Source organism: Maniola jurtina, chromosome 19 (assembly GCF_905333055.1).
Source record: "Maniola jurtina chromosome 19, ilManJurt1.1, whole genome shotgun sequence".
Taxonomy (NCBI): domain Eukaryota; kingdom Metazoa; phylum Arthropoda; class Insecta; order Lepidoptera; family Nymphalidae; genus Maniola; species Maniola jurtina.
Genome location: NC_060047.1, coordinates 3739167 through 3765370, shown reverse-complemented (window position 1 = coordinate 3765370; position 26204 = coordinate 3739167). Strand labels below are relative to the sequence as shown.

At 37.1% G+C, this 26204-nt stretch overlaps 1 protein-coding gene across 1 annotated transcript in view; it reads right to left on the bottom strand.

The window, feature by feature from the left end:
- LOC123875037 (protein pellino) overlaps window positions 1-19808 on the bottom strand; it is an 89842-nt gene extending 70034 nt beyond the window's left edge. The window contains exon 1 of the mRNA XM_045920685.1: window positions 19396-19808. Within this exon, the coding sequence (XP_045776641.1) occupies window positions 19396-19409 (14 nt within the window). The 5' untranslated portion in view covers window positions 19410-19808. The remainder of the gene's footprint in view (window positions 1-19395) is intronic.
- Window positions 19809-26204: the final 6396 nt, after the last annotated feature.

Genomic DNA, 26204 nt, shown 5'->3' with positions numbered 1-26204 from the left:
TTTGCCATCACAATTAATCTCGCACCCACTTTGGTGGAATGGCCCACAATGGCTCCGCGACTCGCCTTCGGAATGGCCGATAAATAGTTCTTCGCCTACCACTGATAACGAGTTACCTGAATTCAAATCCACCGCGTTATTAACAACAGATGTTCAATGCGAACAACCGGTATTATATATTTTATCGCAACGCTTTTCCTCATGGAATAAACTTATTCGCTCCGCTTCTTATGTATTACGCTTCGCGCGACTTCTGCCATCTACTGGAGAAGTCGATAAACTTAATTTTGTTGAAAACGCAATAATAAAGGACATCCAAAGGGTTCACTTTAGTGATGAAATCACGCGATTAAAAAATAAAAAATTACCTTCGAAGAAATTACAAAGGCTAGCTGTTTTTATTGATAATGACGGCATTTTACGCATTGGAGGTCGGCTTTCTAAATCGGATTTACCATACGAGGCTAAACATCCCGCACTTCTTCCAAAACATGATCACGCGGTTAACTTGATCATTGATCACTATCATACGCGCAATTGTCACACTGGGCCTTCTTTATTAATGTCCCTTATTCGTCAACGATTTTGGATACTAGACGCTAGGACAATCATTAGGTCTAGAGTACACAAATGTAATACATGTTTTCGAGTAAAGCCTGTGCATCCTACACCATTAATGGCTGATATTCCTTATCATCGTTTGCAAGAAGCGAAAGCCTTTATGCACACAGGTGTGGACCACGCAGGTCCACTCCGTATAACGCCAACGCGTCGCCGCGGTTATCAGTCGCAGAAAGCTTACATATGCTTATTCGTATGCCTCGTGACGAAAGCCGTTCATATTGAACTTTCGTCAGATTTAACAGCTGACTGCTTTCTCATGGCTGTAAAAAGATTTTTAAGTCGCAAAGGCCCAATCTCCTGTTTTTACAGCGATAATTCTGGAACCTTCCTTAAAGCCAAATCGCAGTTGGACGAAGTGTATTCACTTCTGAATAGTTCAGATTATAAAGGTAAATTAAACCTAGAATTACAAATTAATCGGATTGAATGGAAGAATATCCCTCCCCGGGCCCCCCATTTTGGAAATATGTGGGAGAGTAATATAAAATGTTTTAAAACGCATTTGTATCGAGTCATCGGTAATCAACTTCTTACATACGAAGAGTTAATAACAGTGCTAACGCAAATTGAAAGCATATTAAACTCTCGCCCGCTTTGTTTAATGTCGTCCGATCCACATCCGGAAATTCTAACTCCGGCCCATTTTTTGATGTCTACTCCGCTACAATATTTTCCGGCTGCTCCTTTACCTAGCGAAAGCCCTAACCTAATTAAGAGAAAAAGACTACTCGACAGTTTAGTTCAGTCCTATTGGAAGAAATGGCGCTTAGAATACTTACACACTTTACAAGTTAGACAAAAGTGGTGTACGCCTTCTAACCCTGTTAAGATAGGTACGGTGGTTTTAATTGGGCATGATGATTTACCGCCTTTACAATGGCCGCTAGGAATAATTACAAAGGTTTATCCAGGGGCTGATAATGTGGTTCGCGTTGCTCTTGTTAAAACTGAATCTGGCGAATTCAAACGACCTGTTGTGAAACTTTACCCACTTCCAACGCAATAACCGCATTATAATTTATTTAAGTAATTTTAATTGTAGAATAAATAACTATACGTTAATTTTAACACGCTTAACGGATTTAAATATAATTTTTATACACGCTATCATATTTTTTATTATTAAACTTAGTATTATTTATTACTCGCGCAAATTCGTATAATAATATTTATTAAGTACTAGTAAGTTGGACTTCGTCAACGCGGGGAGTATGGTTGTGCAACGGAAACCTAGTAGTAAACGCAAAATATGGTTTAAAAACTATATCTACAGGAACGGTCGCCTTCCTTCGTCTGAGCTAATTCCTTCCTGGATTCATAGATGACGCTAGGGGTTAAGCTTAGGCTAAAATCCGCGCCTGCGCACTGCCGCGCATAACCATCGACGCGACGCCATATTTGAACGCGAGAAGTCATTGCGACGAGCTCCTGTAAGAAAAAAATTCCCATACGCGCGCGCACGCCGATTTTCTGGCCGCATACAACCCGAAACCGCCACAGCATCCCTGGAGCAGATTCCGGAGCCAGGAAGAGTTGCAGAGACCAAAGGTTAGTGACCTTTCTTGCTGGATCTGTTTTTAGGCCATATTTTGATGTTGATCTAGGTTTTAGGTTGCACATATCGCTACCGCAAACGCTCCCGGATCCTTGGCTTCACGCTGAGCTTCCAATTATTTATTATGTAGTTAGTTACTTGGTTATTCTGAGGTCGTCGACTCAGTGCAATTTACACATTTGTGGTTACACTTATGTACTATCAATGAGGAAAATGTACATAACACGTACTTACGAGTAGCTCATAAAAACATTAGCTAAATAAATATGTAGTTGAAAAAATCGGAGGTGTGGCACAATTACTTATAAGTAGTCTGAACCCGGATCTTTCATACGTCAGTCTGCTATTTAAGGGGTCCGGGGTTCATTCCCGGGCACGCGCCTCTATCTTATGGGCGGTTTAAGCAGTTCAACATCACTGCATGCCTGAGAGTTCTAGATAATGATTTGAAAGGTATGTGAAGTCTGCCGATCCGCATTCGGCCAGCGTGGTAGACGACAGTCTTAGAACTACTTCCGTTTGATCGGATGTTCGACTTGTAGACGATGCCAAACTAACTGCCTCGTTGGAAAGCCTGGAGCACCGCACAGATGTAAGCTCTCTTTGCGTTTTCTACCGCCTTTATAATGGAGAGTACTCTGAAGAGCTGTTTGACCTCATTCCACCGTGCTTTTACTACAACCGCGCCGCATGTCACCGTAAGCAATTTCACCCTCACCACCTGGGTGCCTGGTGCAATTCGACCGCCCGTTGCGCCAGATCCTTTTTTCCAAGAACATGCAAACTGTGGAATCAACTCCCATCGGCGGTGTTCCCACCAGATTACTACATGGGGTTATTCAAGGGGCGAACCAACAAATTCTTGAAAGGCACGCAAACGCATCGGCGATTCCTCTGGTGCGGCAAATATGTATGGTAATCATTTAGCATCAGGTGACCCGTCTGCTCGTTTTTTTTTTTTTAAACTGTGAGGAAACCCGCGCTCTGAAGTGAGCCGGCGATGGATGGGTTCAGTTGATGATGAGTGTTATTTTTGTGTTAACCTTCTTGTTTTGGCGTAGCCATGGTCGAATAAGAAATAAAAGGTTACTTTACGAGAACAATACGGTCACCAGTAACGAGCAAACACAAGCTACTTTCATTTCTGCTCCATTTATACAGTTAAATCGATCAAATCCGAAACGATCGTTTGGAGTGATTAAACGCCAACAGTAAACACATTTAGTTACGTGATTAGGTCAGAATACTTCAGAATATAAAATGAAGCAAGTAACCACAAACAAAGAAAATAATTGTTGAGGCTTGAATTTTATATAACTACCTTCTTAAGTAAATACTAAGTAACAAGCGAGTACTACCTTTGAGCTTAAATCAATTAGTATTTAGAACTAAGGTGTGAGGCGATAATGTCTACAGAGACCAGGGTATCTAATGATTTTTCATAATGTTTGGCTATCCTGGGAATTGATGCGCTGAGTGCTATTGGCTATAAATATAACTGATGAAAAATTAATGTTTGTCTGCCTCTCTAACGCTACTACCCCATCTATCTATATGTTCGCACATCTTTCGTCTATGAATGTTCCTGACATTTGACCTAGGTACAATAAGTAGCGTGCTAGTCGCTTTGCAACGCATGCCTCAGCCTGGTAATTAGCTAGTAGTTGATAAAAAAGTTTCACGAATTTTTTAAAACCGGGTTAACGTTTAGAAACACGGACCTATAAGATAAGAAAAAATCGGTCAAGTACGAGCCAGACTCGCATTCGATGGGTCCCGTACCATCGTACAAGAAATAACACTTTTTATTTATTTTTAATTTTCATAGCGGTTATTTTGCTATAGAAATACACATTCTGTGGAAATTTCAACTCTCTACCTATTACGGGTCACGAGGCAACCCACCACTGGCAGACAGACGAACAGACGGACGAACGGACGGACGGACAGCGGAAGTTTAGTAATAGCTTCGGGTAGGGAACCCAAATTACAATTTCATTTAAAGCAGCTACGAGTCAGTAGCAAATTACGATCCTTAGTCATCGCCATCGGTCCAACGGTCAATTTTTTATAAGAACGCCGGAAATTAAAGTTGAATCAACGCTCAGCGCGGTTCCGGATACGAAGCGTTTAACGAACTTTAACGCCTTTTCTGAGCTTGAATTGATGATATTATTAATGGGCTATGAATGTACGGACTAAGCTTGAATTTCAAATTGATCGTACAAAGGAGTGAGTAGAACACACTGACAATTTGATTATTATAATTCTGAAAAAGTGACCATTCTGGATGGTATTTTGGACGGTGAAGTGGCAGGGCGCACCGCGCGGGCCATGTCTGTCGCAGAACCGATGGCCGCTGAGGCACTGCATGCCAGCAAGCGCAGTGACCGCCAAGCCAATAGACAACACAAAGAAGGTAGCGAGAAATAGGTGGGGAACGAATAGAACCTTGTGTGATGGCTCTCGAGAAGGCTTAAATCCGGCAGTGGAAGAAAAGAGGCTAATAATAGGATTGTAACATACATTGGTTGATCAGTGATCACACTGATATAATAAAGGCGAGTTTGTGTGCATGTATGTGTGTACGTTTGTTAGTCTTTCACGCAAAAAGTACTGAACGGGTTTGGCTGAAATTCGGAATAGAGATAGATTATACCCTGGAACACATAGGCTACTTTTTATCCCGAAAAATCAAAGAGTTCCAATGGGATTTCAAAAAACCTAAATCCACGCGGACGGAGTCGCGGGCGTTAGCTAGTAATAAAATAAATACAATAAAAAAAATTAATTAGTTGTTGATTAACAACAATATCCTTGCCCCGCCGCGCGTATGCCATGTATTAAGGACAAGGGCCACGATGTTCGCAACGCAATAATGATCGCGTGCGGAGGATGTATTAAATTCCTGAGAGCGTATGAAATTCTAATTCTTTTTCGTTGCGTAGTTGCTGCGATCCGTCATTGCACATTTGGAGCGTTAAATATGAAATGCTTTAGATGCGAACTTCACGTAATAATAGCGTGTAATGGAATGCTGCAATCATTTTGCAAAATTAACAGAGCTTCAGACAAGAACTAATCTTTGTGTGCACTGTGTAGTGTGTAGTCTACTATTACAATAGAACACAATAGATTTATCACTTGGAACAAACCGTAGTTATTATTAACATCAGTTCCTTCAGAAATCATTGGGACTTAATAAAAGATGTCGCATGAAAAGGTTAAATCAGAGTGAATTAGATCGAGGAAACTTTCGGTTTGATCCTGAATCGACGATATGTCAAATGTTAGGCTAAGGATGACGTGAAATCCATAAAAATTAAAAAATAATGTTCAGGCATTTAGAAGTTATGATGGAACAAAGAAACATATACATGAACCCTGAAAACATTACACTCCTTTTTTGAGGAATAGACGTCTGCGTCAGGAGAGTTCGATTCCAACGGCAGATCTCCGTATGCCAATGAGACGGCGGTGGTAAGCGCTCTGGTCTTATAAGTGGAAGGCCCCGGGTTCGATTCCCGATAGGGTTTGATTTGGAATTCTATGATTTATAAACTTCTGGTCTGATCTGGTGGGATGCTTCGGCCGTGGCTAGTTACCACCCTATTGGCAAAGCCATACCGTTAAGCGATTAGGCGTTCCGGTACGATGCCGTGAAGAAAACATAGGAATATGGGTTGAATGACAACTATCATACCCCTTCCAGGTTAGCCTGCATCATCACTTACCACCAGGTGAGATTGCAGTCAAGGGCTAACTTGTATCTGAATAATAATTATAAAAAAGAAAACCGACCAAACCGCGGGTCGACGAACCCGTAATTCGTATGCGTACTCGTTGCACCGGAGGGTTGACCTCCCGGCACCTCCCGGCTACACGGCCAATAAAGTCATCTACATCGCGCTTTCAAGAGCCGTGGAATCGAATTATCTTTACAATCCGGTCGGGTAGCGTTCGAGACACGTGCCCAAAGAGTTCCAAGGAGGGTACGGTTTATTGAATAATTTATTAGAATTCCTTATTGTGACTGCTTCGGAAAGCGGTAAGCGGTTGTGTCTGTGGCTGTATTTTCTTTATTGTATTTGTATCGATCGTATCGCTACAAATGTGATTAGGAGATAAAGTAAAATATCGATTTGTTTGCTTTCTTCTCATGGACTCCTCGGAATATGTGCGACTTGAAAAATGTCGTTTGTTTATTTAGAATTCCATTTATTTTATTTTTATTCTTTTTGTAAGTACATACTCTAATAAAAACCAAAGCCCTTATGAAGATAAATAATCAGAGTAGGAAAATCCTTGGTCCTGGTCATAGGACCAGCATTCTCTAGTTTAAATCATCCGAGTTTAAAGAACCTACTTTGGCTCCGAAACCGATTCTACTGAGAAGAGTACTTGACCAGGATGAATCCTAAAAAATCAATTATAGCCAAATAGTGATAAATAAAATAAGAGCCGTGATAGCCTAGTGGGTAAGATGTCCGCCTCCTATTTGGGAGATCGTGGGTTCGATTCCGGGCCCGCACCTCTGTCTTTTCGGAGGTAGGTATGAGCTTTATAAGGAATTAATCACTTGCTTTAACAGTGAAGGAAAACATCGCGAGAAAGCCTGTAAGCTTGAGAGTTCTCCATAATGTTCTAAAAGGTGTGTCAAGTCTACCAATCCGCACTCGGTAAGCGTGGCGAATTATGGCCTAAGCCCTTCTCATTCCGAGAGGAGACGTGTCTCAGTAGTGCGCCAGGGCAGTGATAGGTTGATTGTCCTACTAAATACTAATATTATAAACGCGAAAGTTTGTACGTATAGATGAATGGATATTTGTTACTCTTTCACGCGGGATTTTTAAAAACCTATATCCACGGGAATGAAGTCGCGGGCATCAGCTAGTGAATAATAAATGATAATGCAGCAGTTTTTAACCGACTTCCAAAAAAGGAGGAGGTTCTCAATTCGTCGGGATCTTTTTTTTTTTTTTTTTTTTTTTTTTTATATTTTTTATGTATGTTCCCCGATTACTCAAAGACCCCTGGACCGATTTGGAAAATTTTTTTTTTGTTTGAAAGGGTATACTGTGCAGGTGGTCCCATATAAATTTGGTGAAGATCCGATGAATATCTTCGGAGATGGAGAACAGAACTCCTCAATGGATAAGAGCAAATTGCTCGCGATCACTGTAATAGCTTAATAAACAGTAGGGTTTTAACTGGGCATAGCATATTATAGTACAGTGGGGCCACTAAAAATTGTGAAATAAAAAATTTTCAAAAGAAAAATAAAACCGACTTCAAAAACCAAAAACACTAAAAAGTAGAAAATAATTTTTGTTTAGCTACACATGTAATGTACCTAGGTATGAAGTCGGGCGAGCTTCACTCTTGGATTTCTAATTTTGTTTTAATATGCTCGCTCGACTTCATACCTAGGTACATTACATGTGTAGCTAAACAAAAATTATTTTCTACTTTTTAGTGTTTTTGGTTTTTGAAGTCGGTTTTATTTTTCTTTTGAAATTTTTTTTTAAATTTCGTCTACTACCATTTCTGACATAAGTAGACCGACAAAGAAAACATTCTAAAAGCCCTGATCCTTAGCAGTAGATCCGCTAGGAGCACGTTTGGCGATCGCGCAGGTGACGTAACATCCGTTGAGCGGCAGCACCTGCCTCTCCCCGCCAGCCGCCACCTGCTCGGCAGATGTTCCGTCGGGCGTACGACTATTATCCCTTTTATTGAAGCGGGAACAGTGCCCCTACAAAAGATACTTCTAGTGACTTTTGGTATGTACCTAGTTACTAGACAAGCTGCGGAATACAATTATTAATAAATCACACTAATATTATAAAGCAGAAAGTTTGTATGTGTGTGTGTGTGTACGTGTTATGTTTGTTACTCTTTCACGCAAAAACTACTGGACGGATTGGGCTGAAATTTAGAATGGAGGTAGATTATACCCTGGATTAGCACATAGGCTACTTTTTATCCCGGAAAATCAAAGAGTTCCCACGGGAATTTTAAAAAACCTACATCCACGCGAACGAAGTCGCGGGTATCAGCTAGTATACTATAAAAGGAAAAGCTGACTGACTAACTGACTGCCTGATCTATCAACGCATAGCTCAAACTACTGGACGGAGCGGACTGAAATATGGCATATAGATAGCTATTATGACGTAGACATCCGCTACAAAAGTACGTATGTATTTTCAAAAATTTTACCTCTAAGTGGGGTAAAATAAGGGTTTGAAATATGTATAGTCCACGCGGATAAAGTCGCGGGCATAAGCTAGTTAAAAATATAAGAATATCCTTACTCTACAAATAATACTTTTTAACTTGTAGTGGGTATGGCTTTGAGATTTTAATATCATCAGATGGTTAGTTCATTTTAGAACTTAAAGTGCACATTACCTAACGGGACTAATCTCACCATAATTTACTCAAAGGTACTAATTTGTACTTGACTAGCGTGGAGGACTATAGCACAAGCTTTTCTCATTCTGAGGAGACTCCTGCCCATAATAGATTCAGATGATGATGATGTCTATTTTAAAATATACAACTTAACCAATTTCATAGAAACTCCTACTCATACTATAGCCGATGCGGTCTCTGCTCAATATTGAATCACCTTCCATTATCTCGACGCGACAGGCAGGGGTTTTACGATTGGTCATAAAACCGCGGGCTTCTATAAAAAAAACCGGTCAAGTGCGAGTCGGACGAAGGGTTCCGTACCATCGTACAAGAAATAACACTTTAATTTTTTTGTGATGTAACCACAAATTCACGGTTTTCAGATTTTCCCCTTTGCTTGTTCTATAGGGCATTGCTACCTGCCCATGATTCTAGATCAACGGGAAGTACCCATAGGTTTGATTCCCTTGACGGGTCTTGATAGACACAACAGACAGACAACTAAGTGATCCTATTCCATATAGGGGATTCACATTCTGATATAAGGGTTCCATTTTTTTATCTGGATCCCTAAAAGTTTGCCTACGCCGGTAACGTTCAAAGCGTCGTCGTTGTGACATCGTATTGGAGGGGCATCTGCTTCAACTTGAGGCTATAAAGATTTATCATCATACGTGAACTTTAATGAATACAAAATCTTTTGTTCATTTTATGAATAGGTCCCCACGCCAGTGTGCTTATAGCTTTAAGGTTGAGTTACACGTAACATGCACGGCGAACGGGAGGATTTCTTGAATCTCTATTTATTTATTTATTTATTTATTGGAAAGGTACACAAAACAGGTTGTTACTAAAAATGGTCCAAACATAAAAACAAAAGATCCTTATCTAAGTGACAACCCCAAATAGGTGTACACAGCAATACTATACCTAAATAAAATATACATTACACAAGATATACACAGAATTTTTAAAGTGAAGGCTTAATAGAAATGTACAAAAATATTCTAAAATATCTATTGGATAACTAAAACGTCCCGTCCAGTTTGTTTTCGAGTTATCCAATAGTAGTTCAATAAACCTTCCCGTCTCGTCCCGTGCACGTTACGTATAACTCGACCTTTAGCTGCGGCCCAGGTGGTAGCGGGTACGTCCTGTGGGGTGGCCAACGGGCGCGACGCCATACACCCGTATTTACAAACGTTACTATGAGGTCCTTTTTTTTTCCTCTCTCGTCTGGCTTTACAAAGATTAGCCAATGTCAAGTTTGTAGTTATTTGTAACAAGTTAGTTAAACTATACAAGTGTGGACCCCGTCTGTGCCGGCGCGCGCTCGCCGACATACGCACGGCACCCCCTTAAAGCGCTTTCGAGTCAGTTTTAACAAAAAAAAAACACTCCAAAAAGGCAGAGCACGACCGCCAGCTAACACCAACACAGACGAAGTCCTACTATGAGGTCTCATAATGCGCTCGAACGCACAGTGTAGGTTCCACCAATCAGATGACTGTATCACGTCAATTTACAATGATCTGATTGGTCTACCTTCCAATTTCTTGTAAAAACAGTTTGTTCTACACGCTGGCCGCCCAGCAGAACGCACCCTCTCCCACTTGGGCCTAGAGCATCGTTGGTCGTTTCTACTGCTAGAAAAAATGTTTCTTTTATGGAATCTACCTACAGTCTGTTAACTTGTGGCAATGAAAGAAAATGTGTTTTTTTGTCATTCTATTAGGAGTCTTCTGAGGCACAAAACAACATTCATGAATATGATATTCGACCTTTTTTGCATAAGAACAAATCAGGTTATTGAATAATTTCGTTAAATGAATTTGTAAGCGGATTTTCCCATAGTAAAAAAGCAATAGCAAGAAATCAAGATCAAAAATTTCTGAGAATTTTTCCTGGGTCGGCTTCCTCTTTCTGCGCTGTAATTAATCATAACATGAGAACTGAGGTTTCAAAAAAGGTGAGTCATACATTAGCATGCATATTGAAACTTGATGAAATTAATCTGTGGTGGTATTGATTGATGGAGATCATGGATCAATTTGTAGAATATTCGATGGATGTCAAGAATCTGGTGATTGGTTCTACGGATTTGTCTAACTACTCACATATACCTACCTAAGTAATTATTTAGGTAATATACCTAATCGAGGATGTGCTTTTACAAGTAATCGTACTGTTCAGTGTACACCTAGTCTGCGTCTGCGAGCAATTATTAGTGCACTTAAATTACTTTAATTGAGTATGACTATCGTAAGAGTACGTAGGTGAGACGTTGGGTCACAGTGATATGATAACCATCCGACCATGTCCGGGATTGGTTCAATCATTACTACTTGATTATTTACCTGTTATTCAAAGATAGAGTCAAAGGATATGTACTGTCGGACTGAAGTCAATTTCTGGCAGAAGCCGATAAATCACCTATCATGACAATCTTTACCGAACACCTGGGTTTAATAACCCTCAAAAATTCAGTTCAGGATGCTAAAAGTGAATAAAATTGTGGTTTTTTTGTTCTCTTTTTAGGGCTCTGTACCTCATTTTTTGATTTATCACTAGCGATAGCGGCTGATGCCTTCCTCCTCCCGCGCGTCATCTCTTTGAAGAAACCTTCGGCTTCATCCAAAACTTCGGCTCATTTTGGCTGAAGCCGAAGGTGGCCGAAGCCAAGAATTCGGTTGAACACTAATGATAATCACACTATCACACTAATATTATAAAGGCGAAAGTTTGTATGTGTGTGTGTATATTTATTACTCCTTCACGCAAAAACCACTGGACGGATTTGGCTGAAATTCAGAATGGAGATAGATAATATCCTGGATTAGCACATAGGCTACTTTTTATCCCGGAAAATCAATGAGTTCCCACGGGATTTCAAAAAACCTAAATCCACGCGGACGAAGTGGCGGGCGTCAGCTAGTATTATTATGTTTGTTAAATAATTTATTAATTAAATAATGAACAATAATTATGCATTATTTTCTATGTTTGCGCAAGTTGGCTTTGTATATTATTACATAGCTTGAAAGTCGCGACCAAGCTTTATGAAAGTTTAATGAGAGGGTTCCGCAAGCCTGGACTCCCTTTATTCACGGTAAAGGTTAAATTAAATATAAAACAGTACCCACCTATATTAGAAGTGGAATGCTTCTGGTATTTTTATTTTTAAAGTTCAATGTAAACAATAAATAACTACAATTGAGCTGAAATCCATACTAAGTAAGTAAGTAATATTATAATTGTAAAAATGCGTTTGTCTGTCTGCTAGCTTTTCACTGCCTATCTATTCAACCGATTTTGACAAAATTTTGTACAGAGATAGCTTGCATCTCAAGGACGGACATAGGCTATTTTTATCTTGGAAAAGCAAAGAGTTCCTAAGGTTTTTAAAAAACCCAAATGCAAGTGGATAAAGCGTGACTTTATCCACATCTTTTTGGTACAGAGATCAGAGTGGTACAGATTGTATCAATGCAATTAATACAATACACAGACTAGCTTATGTATTGCATTGTACATAACAGATATTATATTGTTATGTAAATAGATGTCTGTTATATAAAATACAAACAAATAAAAACAAAGGAATAAAATAATATAAAAGCAAAAGAGAATTATATAAAACAATGAATGGCAAGTACTTACAAGATACTTGTTTTTTTATGAATGACTAGATAACGCTTTTGTAATCAATCCCACCTGAATTGTGTACATGCACAGATATCTGCAGACTATGCCAGGAGTTTGAAGACTGTTGATGCACATAGTCTGCTACTGCCTCGCTGTAATGCATAAACACAGCACCCACCCAGGGAAACACATTGTATATCCTGAGGAAGATACTTTAATTGAAGTCGGTAAAGTGGTACTGTACCTGGCAGCCACAAGTATGGCATGGAACTGTAAAATTGGTGATGATCACAATGGGTAGGAGACAATCAAAGTCATACAGGGAACTAAAGGACCTGCACAACCCCAAAGAAGAAAGGAGAATGTTACCTGAAACCAGTGCAACAGAATACTATCGATGAAGACTACAGATTTTAAGAGCAATATAATACAAGACTTATATTACAACAAGACTTATAATACAAGACTTACAATACAAGATTTTGAGACCAATATAATTTAATGATATACTTGTCATCAATATTTAATTAACTCACATCATAATATTATGCATATGAGTTTAGATGTGAATCAATAAGATTGCTTACACGTGATGTTAAGCCAATAATAACAATCACAAATATACTTAAGTAATCACAAGTTTGATGCTAAAGGTTCATGAGGTAAGATACACAGCAATAGAGCACTAATCCAGTTGAGGAAAGGCAAAATGAACTAACTATTCTTTCTTCTATTCTATGTCTTTGTCTTTATGAGAATAAATATCTTTAAACCTAACCTATTCATTTGCATACTTCACCAAACTAGAATGCTATGCAAAATTATTGCTAATTATTAATTTAAATTATTGCAAAATTAATGCTAATGCAAAATTATTACGTGTGGGTAGATAGGAAACGTTATACTGCGCGTATTTTAATTAAATTTTATTATTTATTAATTAGTAAAAGTGTTAAATGTTATAGTTTATTGTTTAATAAGTTTCTACACTACCTGGCAAATATAATTCACTGCACTTCAACAAGCTTCGACATCAAAATGGATCTACACAATCAGCTGAGTAAAAATATGGAAGAAATTGTGTCACAGTTTAAGTCTCGAATGGATAACTTCGATGAGGCCCTCAAACAATCACAATCCTCTTCAAATAAAGCTTGTGATCTCAGCTCGCTGGCTGCCGACTATTACGCCTTCAAGGAGGTTATGTGGAAGACACTTTCGATGCTGCAACAACAACTGCAACTGCTCACGGAGGGCTATGACAAGCATGAAATGCACACGCGGAGAACGGTTTTATTGTTCCATGGCCTACCAGAGGAGGACAATGAAAAAGTGGAAGGTAAAATCTGTGATTTGGTCTGTGATCGGTTAAAGCTGCCTATCCTTGAAGAGGCAAGTGTCGAAGCCTGTCACCGTCTTGGCTTAAAAAGGGATACACCACGACCTATCTTAGTCCGTTTTTCTAATTTAAAAGTGAAGAATGCAGTATGGAAAGCTAAGACAGCTCTAAAAGGCACCGGAGTCACAATATCAGAGTTCCTCACTAAACCTCGACAAGAGACGTTTGTTGCTGCCAGGAAACACTTCGGCATCAAGAGCTGCTGGTCATCAGACGGTGTTATAGTCATCGTACTCCCGGATAAAAGCCGTACGAAGGTTGTTTCGCTTTCTGAACTTAATACATTAATCGCCAAATACCCACAGACCGCCGCGGCCGTCTCTCAAGATACGAAGTCGTCGAGATCACGCCGAGTAAACAAACATACGGCCAAGTGAATGCGTCATTAATGAGTGGTGGCTAGCGCGTGTTGTAGTATCTCTTTTATTTGATGGCATTATACGCTTCGCTTAGTTAAATTATCAAATACACCTACAAACGAAACTCTTGAAGTCGTGTAATATTTGTATTAAGTACTTAAATTAATTATTGTTTTTACGATAGACTTACTTTAATACTCCTCTATAACCTATTGTTTATAAACCTATTGTTTTTAACTGAAGTTTGTTTTAGTATGTAAGTACTTATGTATTTCCTTTTGTATTTTCGAACTTAATTACTCCTTACTTTTAGTAGGTACCTTAATGTTAACTCGTGACTCTTGCCAGTTAGTGTAGGATAAAAGATTGTGTGATTTATCTTATCTTGCAATTTTTTTCGCTTATAGGACGTTTTTATATAAAAAAAAGTCTACTTATATATAATACTCTTATTAATTATTTTATTAGTATTTATTATTTGTATTTACTTATTATTTTGTTATATATTATTTTATTAGTTTAAACCAATGACAGAATGTGATGATATACTTAATAATGACTTTTTTTCGTGTTCCTCATCCGACGAAGAGGAGTTTCACAGTGCCGCTAGTAGCTTATCTCTGTGTAGTTGTAATTCCTCATGTAATCTTGACACTAAACTTAAATCGGTGCTGGTCAGTAGTGCTCATTGCCTTAATTTTGTACATATAAACGCACAGAGTATTCCGGCTCATTTTTCAGATCTTCAAGCATCTTTTAGCGACGTGCAGGTCGATGGAATATTCGTTTCGGAATCCTGGCTGAAACCATCCCTTCCTTCTATCCTTTATGCCCTACCGGGATACACGTTGATTCGCAATGATCGTACGTGTAAACGTGGTGGAGGGGTCTGTCTATATCTCAAGGACAACATAAAGTTCAACGTAATAAGTCAGAGTCCGAGTATATACTCTGGCAACTTTGAATACCTATTTTTGGAAATTTCATTTGACCATAAAAAACTTCTCCTCGGGGTAGTCTACAGTCCTTCTTGTAACGTAAACTATTTCAATGATTTTGACACCCTCCTCAATAACTTATCGCCATCTTATGAACACGTCATCATCATGGGTGACCTAAATACTTGCTTAATAAAAAACGACCATCGATCCAAACAATTAAATTCCCTAGTTTCATCAGTCAACCTAAAAATTCTTCCTCTTAACGCGACTCACTTTTCTCCTAATTCTATCCCTTCTCTCTTGGACCTCATAATTGTTTCTAATCCCGATAAAGTACTCGTTCACGGTCAACTAACAGCCCCCTTCTCTTACCACGACCTTATTTTTCTTAGTTATAACCTATCTGTCCCTAGACGTAAGAGCAAGGTTATCCTGCGACGTAATTATAAAGGTATAGACTTGGACACATTAAATGATGACGTTTCTAAATTAGATTGGTCCCCTCTTTTTTGCTCATCCACTGTAGACGACAAGGTTGATTTTCTAAATTCGACCCTCATAAGACTATTTGATGCACATGCACCTGTTAGATCAATAAGGGTCAAACATCTCCCAGCCCCCTGGCTCACTCCTACGATTAAAAAACTCATGACCAAACGAAACAAAGCAAAGAGTCTCTGTAAAAAGTACCCTTGTGATGTCAATGTGGCTGCCTATAAAAAGTTGCGTAATCTCTGTAATAGAATGTGTAGGGATGCAAAACGTCGCCATATTTTCTCTTGTGTAAATGATTTTTCTTCTTCACAGACCTGGAGGTTTTTTAAGTCTCTAGGTGTAGGAAAAAGTTCTGAAGAATCTAAGCCCTCCGTAGACATAAACTCTCTTAATCAACATTTTTCTAACCCCCCGGTAAAAATTTCCAATAGCAATAAATTCCAAACGCTTCATAATTTGGCCAATGTTGCCAGGCCCAAATGCGAACCCTTTCTATTCCAGGAAATTACGGTTGGTGAGGTTAAGAAGGGAATTCTTAGTATTACATCCAAAGCTGTTGGTAGTGATAACATAAGCCGAGATATGCTTATTCTTATCATTGATGTTGTTTCGCCTATTATTGCCCACATCCTCAATTTTTCTCTTTCCTCTAAATGTTTTCCTACGGCTTGGAAGTTAGCTCACGTTATACCTTTGCCAAAAATCTCTAACCCTTCTTCACTCTCTCAATATCGTCCCATTTCAATACTCCCCATTATTTCCAAGATTTTAGAAAATTCCGTATTTAAACAACTTTCCTACTATCTTTTTCAAAACAACCTTTTGAGTCCCTATCAATCAGGTTTCCGTCCCTTACACAGTACCACCACCGCTTTACTCAAAGTCACGGAAGATATTCGCCATGCTATGGATAACAAAAAATTAACAGTACTTGTTCTTCTTGACTTTAGCAATGCGTTCAATTCAGTGGATTTTGATGTACTACTCAACATTCTCTGCTCGCTTAATTTATCACCATCCGTAGTTGAATGGTTTAGATCCTACCTTCTTGGTCGCCGTCAGAGAATCTATGCTGACGGAGTTTACTCTGATTGGGCTGATATCTCTGCCGGTGTACCTCAGGGTGGCGTTTTGTCTCCTCTGTTATTCTCTGTTTTTATAAACGAAATCACTAAAACAGTTTCATCCCACTACCACCTCTACGCAGATGATTTGCAAATTTATAGGCATGCTGCTGTCACTGACCTGGCCGCTACAGTGGATGAAATTAACTTGGATCTTGCACAAATAAAGAATTGGGCTGACGCACACGGTCTTTTGGTAAACCCAAAAAAATCGCAGGCTATTGTAATAGGTAGTAGACAATTTCGAATTCGTGCTGATTTAAAAAATCTCCCTGCAATAGCCTACGATGGGGTAACTATTACGCTAACCGAAAGAACTAAAAATCTTGGCGTGATATTGGACGGCCATTTATCGTGGGCAAGTCACATTAATGAAGTGAGTAAGCGCATGCACTACTCCCTTCACTCCTTGAAACGTTTGCAGAATTTCCTTCCTCTTAAAACTAAAATCTTACTCGCACAATCTCTTCTGCTTCCTCTCCTAGATTACGCCGATGTCTGCTATTTAGATGCAACCGAGGAGCTGCTTGATAAACTAGATCGCCTTCAGAATTTGTGCATCCGTTTTATTTTCGGATTGCGCAAATTCGACCATGTTTCTCAATTTCGAAATAAGTTAAAGTGGCTCCCTATTCGACTTCGCCGGAATACTCATATTCTCACGCTACTCTTTAAGATTTTAAATTCATCCTCCCCCTCTTACTTGCGTGAGCGCTTCAACGAAGCCGCTCCTCGGGTGATGCCAGTGCGTTCGTGTGTCAAGTTAAACTCACTTGCAGTTCCCCCTTACAACACTATATTTTATGCTAAATCTTTTACGGTACTCGCAACTCGCCTTTGGAACTCACTACCTGACAGTATTTTTAAAAATAACCCTTCCATCAGCACCTTCAAACTTCGTCTGAAACAGCACTATCTTTCCTCTCTGTCATAACATATTGTTTACATATATTTATCGGTATATATTATAAGATATATTTATGACTATAAGTATATATTTATGTATTAAGGTATATATGTTTTTGTAAGTCTATTTTAATATATAAATATTTGTAAGTATATATTATAACATAATATCTACTATATTTATTTTTTATTTTTCATGATTACTGTCTATCTTTGCTGTACCTATTCTACTCCATTTACAACCTCTCGCACTGCCAAGGGTCACTGGTAGAGATCTCTTATAGAGATAAGTGCTTCCCTGTCCACTTTTTCTTTCCTTTTATTTATATTGTTACAACTTTCTGCTACAAATAAAAAATAAAAAAATAAATGCTAAATAGCTTGGTAATGAAGATAATAATCAATCATTAACTAGTTATAAGAATATTAATTTGAAGGTCATGACATATTCGTTACGAAGAGACTGAGAAGGGTTTAAGCCCATTAGTCTGCCACGCTGAACGATTGCAAATTAACAGACTTCACACACCTTTAGAGAACATTATCGAGAACTCCCAGGCATGCAGGTTTCCTCACTATGTTTTCCTTTGCCATTAAATCAAGTGATGTTTTACTTCATTGCTTGTAATATAAATAACTCCGAAAAGCTAGGGGTGCCTGGGATTGAACCCCTGAACCTCAGGAATAGAAGGCTGCTGTTTAAACTAGGCTATTACTGATCAAACTATCTAGTTCAAAGTTGTGATTTGTCTGTATGTCACAAAAACTACTAGGCTGGAACTGTATTGAATCATTATCTGTGTAATATGTAGGTCGCTTACACATTGAATCAGAACAACCTCCTCGTACCTCATTTTAATCCACCAAAAAAAGTTTAATATTTCATCTGTTTGAAAGCAGGTAAAACTCTTAATCAACAACCTATATGTACACATTAGATGGATCTTTTGAGCAAAGATCATGTTCTACAAAAACAACTAGTATTCACCATATTCACAAACAAATATAGCAAGTGAGTTGAAGTCTGCAAAATTTTTGTTCAGAATGCAGGCCTAGTAATACATAAAGCATTTTTTTTGTAGGTTGCAAGGTATCCCACCATCATAAAAAACTCACAAATCACACTTAATATTATAAAGGCGAAAGTTTGTATGTGTGTGTGTGTGTGTGTGTGTGTGTGTGTGTGTGTGTGTGTGTTTGTTACTCCTTCACGCAAAAACTACTGGACGGATTTGGCTGAAATTCGGAATGGAGATAGATAATACCCTGGATTAGCACATAGGCTACTTTTTATCCCGGAAAACCAAAGAGTTCCCACGGGATTTCAAAAAACCTTAATCCACACGAACGAAGTCGCGGGCATCAGCTAGTAAAAAATAAAACACTAGAATACAAGAACTAACATGTTACTTAATAATATAGTCTCCCAATAGTATGTATGGTCAATATCCAACAAGACTATATGAAACAAAAACTGTTGTCAACCTATATTTCTGCTCTAAAATGTTTAATCTTCCTTATTACTTAACTTATTGTAGAAATAATACGTAAACAGAAGTCGATAGAGGATATCATCACAAAATCGATTTTTTCGACAAACCCAAATGTAAACAAACTAATCGATGACACAAAGAGAGATAAGAGAATGAGCTTAATCTAATGCGGGCTATTAATGAAGATTCTTTGAATATTGTAAAACGTAAACAAAAACATGATACACTGGTTTGGACTTCGTAAAAATACTAAGTAGGTACCTACATGCATCGTAAATGAGACGCCACCACATTTTTTTTCTTTGCTAAATTCCATTGTTGTACTTAATAAAAATATCGATAAAATAATATCGAACAGCTTATTAGCAGGCGTGATGGACAAAACACATGATTTTTTTAGAAACACCACGTTGTAATGTAACGAGTCAACTTACCGTTTTACGACCATGGTAGAATCCGTCTGCTCGGTTGTGGACCCTATGATTCGAACTATAATTTACAAACGACACTGACAATATTGGAAACACCATGAATTATATAAAAAAACACTATCAATTCAATTCACACATCGCTACAAAGCGATAAATACACTACTCTCCATTATTCCACTAACTCCGAAATCGCACTTCACTTTATGGAGGAACATGAATTACAAGACTTCGAAGGCGTTTTACAACTTAGGGACTTCAATAAAGAAATGGTTGCGTATGGGACAATACACTGAAATGAGGTGTTGAAAAGATTCCTCGTAAACACAAACTAAAATACGATTATTTTGGTTTTGTGTACAGTCGTGTACTAGGTACTTTGTGGAATATAAACTGAAGTAGGTTCACGTCACGTAATTCGAAATTCGAACACAACCACAGACCAGTGTTTCCACTTATGATTTTAGTTTTACCCTAATTTTGTAGGAATTACAGTGAAAATGGGTAACACTGTTATAAGAGCGACAGTTTTTAGCACGCCATTTAAAAAGTTTTGCGTGCATGTTCTATATTTTGTGAAATTAGACGTCCCTAAAGGTTTCCAAATAATTTATAATACAAAAAAAAAGCTAAATGGCTGTAATATTTTTTAATTGGACTTTGTAAATGGAAAATCTTACATGATAGGATTTTTCCTATAATCTATGTATAGTATATCTATATTAATGAATAAATAAAATTGAAGTCCATCTGCAATTTTAAAATAGCTACCTCGTTTAAAGCTCGCCTGGTTATTTGAGCTGTACCATTACTAAATCAAAGGTTTTTATAATTTTTGTCTGTGTGTTTGAAGGGGTAATCTTCAGAACGACTGAACCTATTTTGACGGGATTTTCACAGCCAAGTAGAGGATGAAACAAGAAGTAACATGGACTACTTTTGAGCTAACTTTCAAAAAGGAGGAGTTGTGTTTTTCTATCTATGTACACCAAAATCTCCGAGATTTCTGAACCAATTTCCGTAATTATTTTTAATCGATAGAGAAACTTTGCGACATTGTTTCATAAAAAATTTAGCTTCCAACTTCTCAATCCTGATGCTACAGGGAGCCTGACTACCAAAACTGATGGGATTAACAAATTGTTGGTTATACATTGATATTGAAGTTACCTACCAATTAGACTTTGTTGTTGAACTCAAGGACCCAATTCCTCAACCCTGATGCTGTAAGAAATTACATTCCAAAAATGCGGTGATCCCACGGAATTCCTAAAGAATCGTCTGTTTAAGGATTTTTACAGATATAGAGATCTGAATACCTTGCATCCCGGGAACGGATATGCTGCTTTTTGTCTTGGAAAATCAAAAGTTCCCACAAGATTTTTAAGAACCTAAATAACATTGTTTATTACATATTATTGGTTTATTAATTTATTTTAAATCGTACATTTTCTGATCTAATTTAAATAAAAATTAATAAAACACGCCATATGGATGTGAAAAGCCCTACGTGCTTATTTTAAAGCATTAAGTAGTCGTATCTCACTCAAATAAGGCAAAATCTTTAAAACTTGTAACATTACCACAGACTATTAAGCAAAAACTTTTAAAACCAACCATAGAGTTTTGAGCAAAGCGAAGTTCGTACGAATCTTGTGCTGCCAGTTAAAAAAAATATATAAGGGCCTATCCACATGAAATCTTTCATAGATCATTATCAAATCTTACAATCTTTGAATAATAACAATAGGTTTCCGAACGTTACGTTGCATGATTTCCGACTTCCAGTTTTAATTAATTGGCGCTAATCAAAATAGCGGCAAATGCAAACATATTCAGGAATAGCGGCCAATGAAAATTATGAAATAAGTTATCATGAAAAAAAAAATTAGGTAGTAGCTACTTTTTATGATTTAAAAGTTGAAATCATTAACTATATTTTATAGGACAACTTGTCATAATACATCAAGACTGTAAGCATCGGCTCGGAAAGAAGATTCTACTGAGAAGAGCTGGCAAAAAAATGAAGTTAAAATAATTTAAAATTAAATTGAAATCAGAGGAAACATTACCCAGATTTTAGAACATCAACTATAATAAATTATTACCTAATCAATGCATTTCAGTAATTAATGTCGTAACAAGAAATAAAACTGACTTGTACTCACCTTTTTAGAAACTTTTTTCGCCGTAGCTCCGTCACCAAGCTCCACGAGGGATTAAACCAAGGAATTGTGCCACATTTATAACGTAAATATATTTCTAACCTTAATAATTCTATCAATTTGTCACTCTTTATGCTCTTTTTCTTTCTAGCTTGAGCGGTGCACATAAAACCCATAATATATTATTCTGTTTACATAAATATTATTAATTTGATAATAAATAAAGGAAAAAATAATACTAAATATGACTAGAATGCTTCATTACGAAATCAGCGTAAAAACTCACAAAGCCACGACGTATTCGAATGTTTTTATAGTACGAGTAGGTACATTTGGCTTGGATTGAGTCTTGTCTTGTTGGACGCTTGTTGGTCGCCTTACGTACTCGCGGCGCGAACGTGTCGCGACAAGTCCAGGCCCGCGATTTCATAGTGATGTTCTTTTTTGTAGAATGGATGTGTGATTCATGACTTCACAGTTCACTATTATACCTAGTCAAAAGCAATTAATAAACGTTATTGTTCTAGCATCAATACATACTAATATTATAATATAACAGTGATAGTGTCTGTCTGTCTGTTACCTTTTCACGGCCCATCCCTTTAACAGATTTTAACAAAAAGTAGGGTAGCTACTTACTTATAGGGATAGCTTACATCCCGGGGGACAGACGAAATATTTTTGGACCGGAAATCCAGAGTTCCCACGGATTAAAAAAAACTTAACTAAATCAACGTGGACGAAGTCGCGGACGTCATCTTACATCTAAGTACTAAGTAGATAGATAGCAAGTTGATGTTTGAAATGATTAGTATCCCAGAAAATTAGAGTTCCCATGGGATGACAAAGCCAAGTATGAGCATTTAAACCTAAGATATTTTTTTTTGGTATTTAGGTAAGCATCCAATTAACTATGTATTTTAGGATACCTACTCTCCATTATATTATAATTTATACATAAGTAGGCACTTTACTTACCCAGATCAATTAATTACACAATATGCTGAAATTGTTCTATGGCAATAAGGGTGAAGGAAATTCCATTTGGTGGCAGGTTTGAATAAGGTTCATAGTTCATACTTCGCCCTATCGACAAAATAAAAGCGCGTTCACACCAATTTTGCGTAGAGTTTTAGTTAGAGAGATCTAGTGTCCATACTAATAAATTAATTAAAAATTATAGCAAGTGGCTGTATCTTTAGCCCTAATTCACACGAGCGTTATAAAAGCGATGCGTTAAAACCCGGCTTTGGCAGGTATTAACGTTGTACGCGTTAAAAAAGCGTTGTCGTGTGAACAGATACTTGGGAATGCATTTGTTCTATTTGAACGCTTTTTTAACGGACGTCAAAAAAGCTCTCATATGAATGAGGCCTTACGACACGAATTTAAATCTCTTTCAACATTAAGTTGCCTTCAAACTACGGAAATATAATATTACATCTCAGTGTGAACAGTGACATTTCAAAGTAGGGTGAGCGATATTTATATATTATGTTTCCATAGTTTGAAGGCAACTTTAGACTAAAGACACCAAAGTCAACTTATGACGGAAAATATTTGTTGGCACCTAACTCACGGCAGATAACATTTGGCACATAGGTTAGGTACTTATGAAAATTGGATTTTTTTACTTGTTTATCGATAAAAGTCAAGCGAACAACCCTATTAGTAATATCTCTTCGGTGTATTATATATTTGAAATGCGACAGTAACTTTTACTTCATATATCTGCCTACATACGTAACGTTATGTTCAAGTTTGGACTTGCATTTTATGCAGGCCTCAGATTCTATTTGGCGCATTTCGGACACTTTTTAACCCCCGACCCAAAAAGAGGGGTGTTATAAGTTTGACGTGTGTATCTGTCTGTGGCATCGTAGCTCCTAAACTAACGAACCGATTTTAATTTAGTTTTTTTGTTTGAAAGGTGGCTAGATCGAGAGTGTTCTTAGCTATAATTCAACAAAATCGGTTCAGCCGTTTGAAAGTTATCAGCTCTTTTCTAGTTACTGTAACCTTCACTTGTCGGGGGTGTTATAAATTTTTAATTTACACTTGTTAGACATGGCGATCGTGCTCCTTACCTCTACACTCCATAATGATACTTATAGGTAGACTAGATAATGATGAATTAATGAATGAAATAAAATACCGTTAAAATCGTATGCATTTGTTTATTTGATAATAAATAGAAACTAGATACCTACAGTTACTTAATAATATAACCTAGCATACAATTATTATGCATTTTACATTTTGCATGTAATGGGTATTCGATAGCTGGTACCTAATAGTGCGCTTAAAACAACCCTGTCCAATCTCCCTTTATCTTTAAAAACCTAAATCCATGAGGAACGAAATCCTAGACATCTCCTGGTAGATCGATAAATCATCCTCTGCGCAGGTTGAATATTAGAGCTCTTTGTTATGATGCCAATTTTTTATGTATTGTTATTTCTATAAGGCTGGACTACTAAGCTAGCCAATTTCAGACCATAAAATCCATATCATCAAACAAAATCTAAAAAACAAGAAATCTATCCCACACAATCCATCAATCGTTTTTTAATATTCCATAATTTCTCATTTACAATTTCACAATATGAACTAACATTATCAAATAGTTCGAAAACTATTATTATGAATCATAATTATTATCAAATACTGTTATTATTCTATAATAAATCATAATTTTTTTGACAACTTAATAAATAAAATAATAATTCCTGTTACAATTTACAACTTAATAAAACAAACACCTAATTTATATAATTATCACTTAAACTTTAATTATTACAATAATTATGATTACATTACATGTTAAATTTAATTAATTTCAAATAAACATTTATTTGTAATACTAATAATTAATTGGACTAAGTATAGATAAGTATAGTTTCACTGAGATGACTCGTAAGGTAAGTAAAAAAATCATAGTGTAGTGCAATGTAGTAAATAATTATATCCCATAGTGAAAAACCGGTCAAGTGCGAATTAGACTCACGCTTAGCTTACCATAGTACAAGAGAATAATATCTATTTTTTTTATTTTCATGGCGGGCATTTTTAAATTTTTATTATTTGTTATTATTGCGGCAATAGAAATAAACATTCTGTGAAAATTTCAACACTCTACGTATTACGGTTCACGAGATACAGTCCGCTGACAGACGGACGGACAATGGAGTTAGCAATAGGGTTCCGTAGACGCGGGTTGCGGGAGTGATATGTCGTCTCCCTCCCGCAATCGGTTCTCTTCTACCCTACGAGCCGTCTCAGTCAAGCTGTACACCTACATGATTATTTTAAAACTTTAAGAACCAGGCATTTAATACTCGAATTCATAAAGGTAGGGGCTTGTTTAGAGGTTGATTCAGATTTCATACGATATGTGTCATATTCGACCTTTATGCAATGCATTAAGACAACCTTAATATACCGTATGTCGTTTGAATCGCCCTCTAAAGAAGCCACTAACGTGACTATGAATACCGGTGTTAAAAATCATAATTTCTGTTTTCACATTTGATAAAAAAAATGACACACACAAAATTTGAACACACAGATCGATTCATCAACAATAAATAAAATAACGCACACAAATAAATTATTATTAGTTCTTAGTACGTAAATAAAATATGCTATTTGTACAAAATACAAAATAATTGACAGCAAATCGAAGCGAAAATTTTACATAGCAGTACATTTTGCATAGCAGATAGTGTTTTTTTAACTGGGACAGTATTAAAAAGCGTTAACACAACTCACGCTTGGCTAAAAAATTTACTATGCCTAAATTGTTTTCATATAAAAGACCTAAAGGTGCTGACAGTTTCCCTGTATTTGCTATGGTTTTGGATTTCCACATACTGTCCCAGTAAACAAACAAAATGCATCTTAATTTATTGTTTGTTCTTCATTGTTGCTAATCCATACAAAAGTGTCAATGATTTGGGTTGTGTACGACTACATAGCTAAATACATAAAACTTTTATCCCTTTATTTGATTTCACTATAATAGGTAGTTAAAAATTATTATCCTAGCATAGTACCTATCAATGAAAACATAATATAGCTACGATAAAATCAATATTTGTAGCTAAATATCAATGAAATCGATATTATAATGATTATAATCGATTTTCAACATTTTGGCAGCTCTTTTTATGTCACTTTGACAAGCTTAAGCTATATTTTTTCAACTATAGTCGCTTTGGTCGCTCAGGTTTGGATGATGCTTCAATAAAAATATTTGAATAGCTCATTGTTCAAAGGGGCAATTTCTTGTACATGGAAAAACAACAATATAAAATCACAGCCTTAAAAAAGCTTAGCCAGCCTTTTGATGAAACTTGCATAGTCTGCTTACAACATTACTAATATATTAGCAAGCCACAGTGCATTTTGGCGTATTTACGCGAGTCTGGACGTGGTGCGGATACAATTATACCTTGATCAGGAAGTTGAGCTAACATAAGGTGCTCTCTTGATATACAAGGTTTAACCAGAACGCTAGCAAACACTTAGGATTATTATTATACTACCAACGCCAATAACCGTTTGCCTTATCTTGTAGTTTAGTGGTTTAATATTTTTCAAACCCACATTACCTACAACGCGGCATTGACTTCGAGTGACCTATTTACG